The sequence below is a fragment of the Glycine soja genome, chromosome 12, assembly GCF_004193775.1.
Source record: "Glycine soja cultivar W05 chromosome 12, ASM419377v2, whole genome shotgun sequence".
Lineage (NCBI taxonomy): Eukaryota > Viridiplantae > Streptophyta > Magnoliopsida > Fabales > Fabaceae > Glycine > Glycine soja.
In genome coordinates, this window is record NC_041013.1 from 12,482,056 (window position 1) to 12,494,735 (window position 12,680).

The 12,680-nt window shown below is 28.1% G+C and overlaps 1 protein-coding gene across 1 annotated transcript; it reads right to left on the minus strand.

Moving 5' to 3' along the window:
- Positions 1-11,180: 11,180 nt before the first annotated feature.
- LOC114378042 (glutaredoxin-C9-like) lies at positions 11,181-12,086 on the minus strand. The gene has a single exon (XM_028336550.1). It carries the CDS (start codon positions 11,924-11,926, stop codon positions 11,405-11,407), a length of 522 nt encoding a protein of 173 aa, XP_028192351.1. The 5' UTR covers positions 11,927-12,086; the 3' UTR covers positions 11,181-11,404.
- Between the last annotated feature and the right edge of the window lie 594 nt (positions 12,087-12,680).

The window sequence follows — 12,680 nt, forward strand, 5'->3', positions numbered from 1 at the left end:
TTTCTTTGCAAGATCTGATTTTGAAATCATCACTGTCTAATGTGATTGTAGAGTTCAAATTTGTCATTCATTTGCTCTTTAAGATTACTCTTGTTTTCTGGTTTTTTTTTCTTTTAGGTAGAAGCAAACAAAATTGGGGAAGGTTAAAGACTACTATGCAAAGGTTTTATTTGTGATTGAACTTTTATGCCTTAATTGATTTTTAATTTAATTGTTCTGTAATGGTGAAGTACCTATATGACTAATTTCATTTTCCCTATTATGAGAAATTGAGAAATTCATCATATATAGACTCATTGTAACTACTTATTCTATTTGTTTCTTATAGAAATTATTAGGTGGATATTATTTTTGTAATGGAGTCTTATTTTTTATTATCAGTTATTTGAGTCCTATTTAGCATATTAAGCTCACAATTTTCCTTGTATAACAGAGGTGCAATTGGACTAATTCAACTTGTCCAATTTAATTATTGACTCAGTTATATTTCATAACGAACAACTGTTGTCCTTTCTAAGCATGATTCCTATAGGATATAGCATTTTAGTGCAGTACATCCTGAAGTCCTTAAATAAATAGGCCAAACACTTAATAGGAAATAGTGGCTTACCTTAAGGTGAGTGATCAATGAATTAATGGAGCACCTGGGTCACATCCCTTACAATTATTTTCTTTTCTTTTGGGCCTTGGAAAAATGCTTCATTTTTTAAGTCTTTGCATTATCATTCTCTTTGTGTGCTTATACGCATAAGTTGGTATTTAAGGATATAGTAAATTGATGTGTTTACTACGTGATTCACTTGGGAGAAGAACCAAGACTTACATGATAGAGACAATGTCTCATGCTGCTTAAAGGAAATTTGAACACACTACATTATGCACACATGCCAAAGCACATAAAAATAAGCCTAAGGTTAGTTAATGATTGAGTGACTTGGACATTTCTATTTGTCTAGCAAGTGTTTTGATATTGCTCATTGGCAGATATAAATTGGTTCGATGTTTATTTTCATAATCAAGTAGTTAAAATCACTTTTCTAAGACCTTTCATTGATGCATACTTTTTTTTGTTTAGGCTATGTCAGATCAAATTGAGCAAATGGGGGTCACAATATAAACTCAATTGAAGGTTTGTTTTATTGTAAATATTATTTATTTATATTTTTTAATACAGATCTAACATATTTAGTTTGATCAATGATATTCCATGTGTTTTTGAAACTGTGACTGACAGGAAACCAGTTAAGGACAAGCCAACTACGAATAGTGGAAGCAAGTCTAGGGGAAGTGCCAAGGTTAGGGTATTTCTTTTCTAGTGTAATTGTTTGTTTGTTTCTTGAGTAGCAACACTCTTTTAAATACACTTATTAGCTGAAATTGTTAGGAAATCACAATTTTATAGGTCACATTTCTTATTTAATTATACAAAAAATATCCTTTTAATTTATTTTTTTATTATATAAAATGTGTTTGATTCTGTTATATATCAAACATAAAAAGTTTTGAAAAGAACTGATTCCCCACCACCAAAGGCACCAACTTTTCTGTAATATATATTCACGAGTCTGACTAACCAAACCCACTAGGCATAGGCAATGACGATGATGCAAACTTAGTGGCCACCCTTTTCTATCCTATCAAAACTATTATTAAACAAAGATCAAATATAAAAGCATAGCACTGACTTCAGATTCAGACATATCCTTTAAAACCCGTGATAATTGACTCAAGAAAAAAAAAATTCAATTCTCGTTGATCTTAAAAAAATATTAATGTTGTTTACAGTTTTTTATTTTTTTGTGAGGTAAAAATAATACAAATCTTGTAAAGTGATATATATATATATATATATATATGACAGGCTTGAGCTGAGGTTAGTAACTTGCATACTAATTAAAACGACGGATGATTAAATTACATTTTAAAATGATTCTTATTTTTATATATTTTAAAATTAATTATTATGTAAATTTTGACATGTATCAATAAAATATCAAATAAGTTTAGATTAATATAAGATTTTATAGATATAATATATATAGTAAAAAAGTTCGATCTAATGGTAAATTGTAAATAAAATCAGTACATAATAAACTGTAGAATTGTGTAATTTAGTTTTGTCTTAGCTAAAATTTATATTGATCATATATTATTTTACAAATTAAAATCAAATTTTTAAAATGGCATATTAATTCCATTGAAAAGTAGAGAATGTCAAGAATAATAGTGAAACTTAGTTCCTTCTTAATTAAAATTATATTAATCATGTATAATTTTATAAATTAAAATTAAAATTTTAAAATAACATTAATTTTTTGTCAAAAAATAACATTAACTTTAAAAGTCGAGAATGTAAAAAAAAATGAACGATCAAAGTTTTTTTTTCCTCTTCACAACTATTTGAACTTTGTTTTTTGGTCTGCTAGCTCCCACTCATATGCCTTAAGCAATGGCCCCTCCAGTTTAGGTCTAAGCTTGACCCTAGTTTTAAGCACATCAAATTAAGTACTATAAAATTAAAAATAAAAATGAGTTACTAAGAAATGATCTAGACTTGAAATCAAATAAGAAATTTCTCTAAGCCTAAGTGTCTTTATGTTGAAATTTTGAATTGATTTCTATTTGAGACTCAACTTAATTGTAACATTCATAAATGTATTTCTATTACTTATATTTATCAAGATTAGAAAACATCCCATATTTGAGGTGTCCCTTTCCTTTTCCTTGTTATCTATGTTTTAGAACCTATCAAAAAATTTGTTTAAGACTTAAGTATCTTCTTACATGTAACTACATTTCCCAACTAAACTCTTGCTTTTAATGGAAGCAATAACCTAGGCAATTCTTTTACCAATAACGAAATCTGATTGAGTTCAATTTCACACTTCATACAATCTTTCATTTCAATCACGAGTCATGATATTAACAAGTATAATATGATTCCAAATCAAACATATTTATGTAAGGAGATTTTTTTTTTTCATTTGTAGGTTGTAACAAAACCACATTTATGTAAGGAATTTTTTTTCTTGTAGTCCATTGTGTGGTGACTAAGGTAGTGACATCAAAATTTAAAACAATTAGATAAATAATAAGCAACCAAAATTCATAATTTATTTAAAAAAATAACATAAAAAATACTAGGCTAAACCCATCATTACTTATATGTGAAAACACCTATAAAAAAATTAACTAATAGTATACCGCGTGTGACAGGACATTAAGTTTTTTCTGGAAAAATAATATTAAGTGACCATGTTCTAAATGAAGATAATAAAACATTGAAAACTTTGACTTTGCACTTTATCAATCTTTAAATTAGAACTTTGTTATTAGATATATTTGCTCATTACGAATGCCTACTTTTATTTATAATTTTGATTATACAATTTAATTAAAAATTATATTTACAGTCGATAATTATTAAGTAGGTCAAAATGTAACATGGAAAAATAAAAAATACAACATATTTTCATTTAGTGACTTGATCAGCGATTGATATTGTATTTTTAATTAATTTAATATTTAAAAATTAAAAATTGAATAGCGACACAATTGGCAACCGAAATGCATTTTATTCTAAAATTATTTACTAGCGACCGAATTAGAGACTGAATTTTTTAAATGTATTTTATTATAAACTTAGCCACCAAATTAGCGACCGAAAGTAGTTTTTCAAAATTTTATTTTAAAATTAGTTATTCAATAGCGACCGAAATAGGGACTGAAAATTATTTTTATTTCATTTATATTTAAAATTAATTATTCAACAGAAACCAAAATAGTGACCGAGTGTTATTTTAATTTATTTTACCTTTAAATTTTTATTATTTATTAGTGACCGAATTCGCGACAGAGTATTTTGGTTGCTGAATTGGTCCCAAGCAAAATAGCAAACAATATGTAGTGACCGAATTTTATTTTCTTGCAACCAACAGTTTCGGTCCCTAAATAGAGACCGAATTAAAATTCAGCGTCTAAGAAGTGAGCAACTAAGATTTTTGCGACCCAAGTATCGGTCTCCATTTCGGTCGCTAACAATTTTAACACTATATTGAAAGATATAGCGATTGAATTTGTTAGTCTCTAAATCATTTTTTTGTGAAAAAAGATAAACATTAATGACAATTGTATTTTTGGAAAAGTATATAAATTTATGATAAATTTATTGTTATCAATTAAATTAACTATTTTTCTTAATCTTAATGAATTAGGTGATTGGATCTTATAAATAGGAATAGAGGTAGTAATATTTTCATCTCTTATATTCAGTTTTGTCTTTAAAATCATTAAATTATGAATCAAACAAATCAATAATATGTTGTAAAAAGTGGATAATCGGCAATGAAGAACAAGCCAACATGACTTCTAATGTTGTTTACAAAGAAGTTTTTTTTTAAAAAAATTATAATAGGTGGGATAATACAAAATATGAATCAATCATGTTGATTGCAAATTGACTTATTAGTATATATTAAGATATATTCATTTTATTGTTCATTATGTGAAAAATATTCAATCATGTTGATTGGAAACTGGCATGTAATGAGTTGAATTAAATGGTATTGTTCTGAACATGAGTCGAGAATGGCTCACCAAAGGAATTTAGCCAAGAGAGGACCATAGTAGAATGAACACTATCAAAATGGCTCAATAAAAATTGGGCATCGAAGGACTATTATTACAATGCAATTTTATCAATGAAGTGGGATTATATGACATTATAAATGTTATCTTTATACTCAATTTTTTTTATTCATGCCGCAATATGATCCTAATAGTATATCATACCCTGAAAAAAAATCGATGGCAATGAATACCTGGAGAGTGAAACTTCAGAGATCTGGGAAGCTTTTAGAAAAAGTGAAATATAATACTCTTAGGTCCTTGCATAGGCCTGGGCATTGACATAAAGTCTAAGCATTTTGACTGACAATAGGTTGTATTCTAATAGTTTGGAACTCCCATCTGCCATTAGACAATATTTGACTTAAAGATATCAATGATACAAAGAATGAAATTGTTTCAGATCTATAAATTTGAGTTGGTAACTCAATATTGGATCGATATGAAATTGAGTTACAATGTACAATGTTATATTGTTTAATTTTATTTTAGATTATTATGTTTGCTTAAGAATTAAAATTTATAATTGTCTTCATTTTTTTAAAACATTTTTTTGTTTTTTTGGTTTAAAAGTCATGGAAGAAGTGTTGTTGTTAGTAGCATTAGGCATCACAGAGGATGGGGAAAATGCTGAGAAGTTGATTTGCAAATAGGTATCTGAGTATGTCATTGGATCAGGGGAGTCTGGTGTAATAGTGGCTAATTAAATGGAATCAGAATGGTACGAGATAAATTTGCTAGTCTGCATGAAAGACATTATCTTGAGTTGGGGAGGTTGGCTGTGTTTTTTTTTTTACTTGCAATGGATGGGGTAGAAGTATGTGATTTTAATTATAAAATTCTGACAATGGCCCAATTAGAAGCTGGTATTGGGATAAGGGGTTAATGCTTTGTAAATTAATGGTATGAGCTTCGTGAATGAAGCTTTAGCATAAAGAATCAGATTTGCTTAAAAGAAAACCTGTTATATTTTTTAATTAAAAATAATGAGCCTAATTTTAAAATTATTTTTCAAAGTCTTTAAGAATAAATTCATTTTACGTTTATGTAAGAATTGGTAAGATTTTCTTAAAGGAAAACATGATATATTTTCTTTGTTGGAAATTTTAAAAATTATGAGTAATGTATATGTATTTACTATCTTTTTGTGTTAAGGATAATTTTAGAAGGAATTAGGTCACTGTCTGAGTGCGTTTTCACGAATTGAGTGCTTTTGTTTGGTTCAATTTATGCAATTTGCTTAAATTTTAAATAACCTACATAATTTGAAAGTTTATTAACTTTTTTTTCTTTCACTTGAGTAATTTCATTGAAGTTAGATTATTGCTCTTATCTAATGATAAATTTGTCTATTCCATTCATAGATGTTAGAAAGAAGTTTGTCTTTTTAATTTGATTTTACTTTTGTAAATAGATCTTTTCAAGTTGTTATTACTGCACCGTAATTTAAAGTTTAATAAGATTAAGTAATACCTTTTGGGAGGAAATAGAATAGAGAAATAAAAAATAAAATTAGAAACTTAATAGAAAAGAGGATATCTTTCTTAAAAAAGTAATTATTGTTCAAGGGTAAAGACTCAAATTTACAATTTAAAATAGACACGCATGAAGAGTTAAAGTGATTAGTTTGAAAAAAAATTAAATTTATTTTGAAAAACATATTAAATTTATGAAACAATAACATTGTAAATTTTTGTGATAAAAAATTAGATAATAAATTCTTAATAAATACCCATTAAAAATAAATGGAGTGACCGTCAAGGAGGTTTATTAGTTGTATATGAAAATGTAAGAATGACTAAATATTAATTCAGAGAGCAATCTACAATATATAATTACTTAAATGGGTTGTTTGTTTTTAATTTTGTGGGTCTTATAATTTCACATAGATTTAAACACTTTTTATAAAAATTTGTTTAAATACAAAGGTTTATAAAATGAGTATTTAACTGAATTTTATAGATTTCATAATGCTTTAAAAATATTTTTTTATATAAATTTGATTAAACAACTCTTTGTCATCTGCTTTAGTAGAAAAAAAGTTAGGCAATGCTATTAAGAAATGGGATAGAGAGACTATTTATTTAATAAATCATGTTGACTAGACATTTAATAGAAAATGAATTTTAAATGCATATTTATTATTAGATATTAAAACAACAATAATAAGTTTTAGGCAAAATTGCACTTTTGGTCCCCTAGTTTTACTCTAATTTCGCATTTGGTCTTCCGATAATTTAATTCATAAATTTGGTCCTCGTTTTTATAAATTCCTGCAATTTTGGTCCTAGACGGCCCAATCGAACGCTGACCGTTAACCTTAGACGTTGACTGTCACGTGTCAACGCCTGAGAGACATATTGAAACTGCTTGCGTTTTTGCGTTTTACCTATCTGTGGTAAAAAAAAATTACACTAAAAAACCCTAAAACCAATTTATTTCCAAATCCCTAACCCTAAAACCAAATTAGAATTCAAAGGGTATCCAATTCCATTTCGCTTGTCGGGGAAAATCATGAAAACCCAACCTGCAAAAACCCCAATAGTTGTGGGGAGCACCTGAAGCAGACTTTTCTGAGTAACCTCAAAATCGGGGTAGAAGCAGTGCACAGTGTTGTTGTCCACGATAGTCATTCTAACCCTATACCCACCAACAACTATGAACACAAGAACAACAATGAACACAAAACAGAATCACGAAGGTTGCAAAAACCATGAACGGTTGAAGTTCAAATGGGAATGTGCGTGGGAGAAAAGCTTAGATTTGAAACAAAGAAACTCAAATCTGAAAAAACTGTTTAGATCTGAACAAGAAAAATTAGATCTTGCACATGTTGGTTGCGTTGTTGCTTCATCTGGCAGCTGAGGATGTGTTGTAACTCTTTATGGTTGCGCTCATCATTGGTAACGAAGAAGTTGAGAGAGAGGTGGCAGTGGTGATGGAGAGAGAGGACGATGGAGTAGACTGTAGCTTGGATTTTTTTCCGAGGAACCTGTGGTGGAGGCGATGGTGGTGGAGGAGGGAGGAGGGAGGTGGCAGTGGTGATGGAGAGAGAGGGGACGATGGAGTAGATTTTTTGTTTGGAGAGGAGGGAGGTGGTGATGGTGATGGAGGGAGAGGGGACGATGGAGTAGACTGTAGTTTGGATTTTTTTCTGAGGAACCTGTGGCGGAGGCGGTGGTGGTGGAGGAGGGAGGTGGCAGTGGTGATGGAGAGAGAGGGGGCGATGGAGTAGATTTTTGGTTTGGAGAGGAGGGAGGTGGCGGTGGTGATGGAGGGAGAGGGGACGATGGATTAGACTGTAGTTTGGATTTTTAGGGTTTTTTTAGTGTAAAAGAAAAATTTACCATAGATGGGTAAAACGCAAAAAACGCAAGCAATTTCAATGTGTCTCTCAGATGTTGACACGTGACAGTATACGTCTGAGGTTAACGGTCAATGTTCGATTGGGTCGTCCATGACCAAAATTGCAAGAATTTATAAAAATGGGGATCAAATTTGTGAATTAAATTATCGGGAAACCAAATGCGAAATAGGAGTAAAACTGGAGGACCAAAAGTACAATTTTGTCTAAGTTTTAATATGTCATTAATAAATTTTTGAATTTTTGAATTATTGCATTTATTAATTTATTATTATGTGACCATTTATTATATTTATGATTTTTACTTGTTAGAAGTAAAAACAAAATTAAATGATATGTAATAATTGTTTAGTTTATTTATAATTTTTTTATCCGTAAAAATAAAAAAATAACAAAAAAATTTACAACAACTAATATATTTAATCAATTGAGCTAAATTTTATTAACTTAATTTATCTATTGAAAATATTTATAATATGTCTTTGGATGATAAATCAAACATACACTCAGTTATGCGTGTTAAACAAACTCTTTATCATGTACTCGTAATCATGAACGTCCATTATTACATTTTGTTATCTCCACTACGACGTTAATATACCCATTTGCACACTTATACAGTATTAAATACAAAAGTATATAGTTCCCGTGAAAAAAGAAATATAATTTTTTTTACAGGAAAAAAAGAAATACAGTATCATGCTTATTAATTGCCGGAGATGATCTTTAAACAAAAAAAAAATATTGCCGGAGATGCGTAGATTAGGGTTTCTTTTTCCTGTCGGCGATGGATGATGTTAAGAGCTAGCAGTGCCCAACGCACAAACGGCAAATTTATAAGTGTCGTAATTTTTGTTCGACATTATTAATTGGAGTCATTTATAAATAATTATCTATTTTAAAATAAGTTGTAATATATATTACAAATTTTATTATTTTTATTTTTTAAACTGAAGTCAAAAAAATTTATACGACTTTATTTAATTTTTTTAATTTATGACTTTAAAGTTGTAAATATTTTTTTATGAAAGTTGTAACTATTTTTTTTTATAACTTTAAAGTTATAAAGCTTTTGCTTTTTAAAAGTTGTAAATAAATATATGACTTTTAATTTTTGTTGTTTTATGTTATTTTTTTAAATTGTAATATTTTATTTAATATATTTTGTGTATGTAATATTTTATATAGTTTTTTAGTAATGTCAAGGGATTTTATTTTTTTTGTAAATGAAAATAATAATGCAAAATTTAAGTATTTTATATTATTTTTTTCATTTACAAAAAAAGTTCCTTAACAGTAAAAGAATATATAAAATATTAAATATAATAAATATAATAAATAAAACAATATTACAAAATATATAAAATATTAAATAACACAATATAAAAACATATAAAAATATTAAATAAAAGTAAAAAACATTTATTTATTAAATAATTAAATTAAAAAATTTATTTACATTTTAAAAAAATTAACATAAAACAAAAAATAAGAAGTTATATATTTATTTACGACTTTTAATAATAAAAAAATTATAACTTCAAATTCGTAAACTAAAAGAAAATAATAGCTAGTAAAAATTTTTACGACTTCCATTAAAAAAAATAAAAATCATAACAAAAGTTACGATTTTCAACTCAAGAGTCATAACGATTTACCTCAAAATGAGTAAAAATTCAAAAAAAATCTGAATTACTAATTTTAAAAAGATTAGCCACTTATTAAATTGGCCCCAAATTGTCCTCTATTGCACCTAAATAATTCTGAATTCTTATACCATAAATCAGGTTGAGTGAGACCCACAAAATAGGAAACCGAACCGAAGAAGGGTCCCCGAAGGTGAATATCTCCATTTTTTTCTCTGTACAAGGTTAGTAGTAATCATAGTTTTATTTGCTTACGTTACACACCCTTCATACATGCCTCAAGTCAAAAGTGGAACCTTCCTAGTACCAGTACAGCAGGAATAGAAAAACACTGACAGAAAAATGCCGCAACTCAGACCGTGATCTGTAGTTTATTTGTAATCTACCTCATGAGAATCTTTAGGAGGGTCTCCTAGAATAACAAAAGTAAAATAATTAATTATATATTGTTTAGATGTTTTAATTTGATTATTTAAGCCTGTAACTTTGGTTATTAAAAATTATTTGAGTCACGGCTAATTAAAGTTGTCACCACAACTATATCAAATTTAATCATTGATGTTGAATTTAAGTATTAAATATACGTCTATGTTAAATAATTAAAAGAAATAAAAATTGATTCATTCATTCAGTGAGTGCATGAAAAATATTTTATTGAAAGAAAAAAAAAATTCATTTTTATTATATTTATACTTCACAAAATTAGTCTCGTACTTCCGACTATAATAATAATAATGAGAGATTTATTGTTTATAATAATTCTACATATAATCTCTAAATAAAATAAATATAAGTCCACTGAAAAAATAATACAAAATATTAAATAAATATATTTTATTATATTTTATACATTTATTTTATTTTTTAAAAACTAACAATAATAATTAATGAATATTATTAATTTTTATAATGATTACGTTAAAAAGTTATATTAAAGATAATTTTTTATTAATTAAAAGTGTAAAATAATTAAAAGAAAAAATTAAAAATAAAAATAAATTTGAATTTAATAGACATGGATATAAAACAATCATCGTTTACTTTGTATATAGAGTTATATTTAAAAGACAACATAAAACACCTTTATATTGTATACATGTATTATTTATTTGATATATATTTTATTACATTAATTTTATTAAACTCTTTTTTTTTAATTGAATTATGAATTTTATAAAATACATAAAAATGTAAAGAGTTTTATATTATAATTTCAAATAGAGATATACAATAAATTAAATAAATTTTATAATAATTACTTTAAAATTATAAAATAACTTCTACATAGTTGAAAATATTAAAATCATATCTGAAATTATTTCTGGATTGAAAATATACAAGTATAAAATCTATTATCTCATGACGTGTCATTTTATTTTCTTCTTTTCTATCTCTTCCCATTATTCCAATTATCACAACTTTAACCATTAGTCAACTAAAAAAAAAAACTTTAACAATTAGTCTAGTGGGGAGTCTCCTCCACTGTACCAATGTCTGCAACTCCAAAAATCTTTGCATTCCCACATCATCAAATTTTGCATACATGTCTGAACACATCGAGAATAAATTTTTATTATATTAATTCATTTTTCTTTCTTTCTCTACAGCCTCCCAAGGAGAAGGAAATCAACATATATAGCCGGAAATTAACACATAAATAAATAGTAGGAGTAGTATATAATTATATAATACAATAAGAAAACCAAGAACGAAAATGAAAATAATTAATCTAGAGAAAAAGGGAAAAAAAAAATAGAGAGCCAAAGACTCAAAGCCATAGAGCTCCTGCTTCTTTGAGAATTGGAACCAATTCCCCTGAAATATGAGTAGCCATTACCTTATCCAATCCCCCAAACAATTTGCCACCAATAAAAACTGCTGGAAATTGCATCTTATTCCCTCCATGATTGGCACCCACAATTGCTTCCAATTCTCTAACAACACCCACTTCATCACTCTCCTCCACCTCGTGCACCGCAGGGTTCACCCCAAGACCCAGCAGCAATCGCTTCACAACATGGCTCATGCAACAACCACGCCTAGCGAAGACTATAATCGCGTTCTCTAAGACCATGTTGGGCACCATTTTGGAGGAAACAAAGAAAGGATTATCACTATTATGGATGTTGTTATTCGGTTCCGAACCAATATCGTCTTTTAGAGATAATTCTGTTGTAGACACTGTGGAAAAGGTTACTAATGTGTGTGGGCTAATTGTGAAGTGAGTGGTGTTGGCGTTGGTGGGTGTGATGAGAGGTTGCCATGACCTATAAGGAATTGCTTGTTGCATGGTGTTTTAATTTTTTTTTTAGTGAATGAATGATTGCATTGGTTGAGAGAGAGAGAGAGAGAGGGAAGAAGAGGTGTGTGTGTTTGTGTGGTTTGAGGTTGTTGGATTTTGGTTATGGGGGGTGAATATAAATGGGGAAGGGGAGAGTGGGGGGTGAGTGGTTGATGATTTGAAAGGGTCATTAACTCGTAAGGTCAACTGCAAATAAATAAGACGTATTTTATTTTATTTTTATTTTCCTGATTACGCGGTGTTATTTGGTCATCTTACGTTTTAGGTTGTGTCACTTCCGATTTTTATTTTTCTTTCTACGTTCCTTGCTTTTGGACGGCCATCTCATCCCACTTGGCACTTGTTATATACATCCCACTTTGTAAACACTGCTGTGCTAGTGTTCGACTACATTTGCTGCAACATTTTTCCCACATTATTTCATATCTATAGATCTTACTGTGATGTAAATAACTAGAGTTAGATTTAGTATTAGGACCGGAGTTAATCATTAATATAAGAAATGTTCATGTTTAAGTTTGCCTTTTTTCTTCTTATGGTAAACAGGGGCTACTGTCGTCCAAAGCAAACAAATTGCTTTTAATCGAAATTATTTATAAGAAAACAACACTTTGAAAAAATATATGATACACTTTTGATATCTCACAAAAAAAGAAAATTCGATTGACACAATAATATTTTAAGCCAATTGTACTTAAATCAACGGGAAGAGAATGAAGAGAAATTTTTTAAAATAAAATAA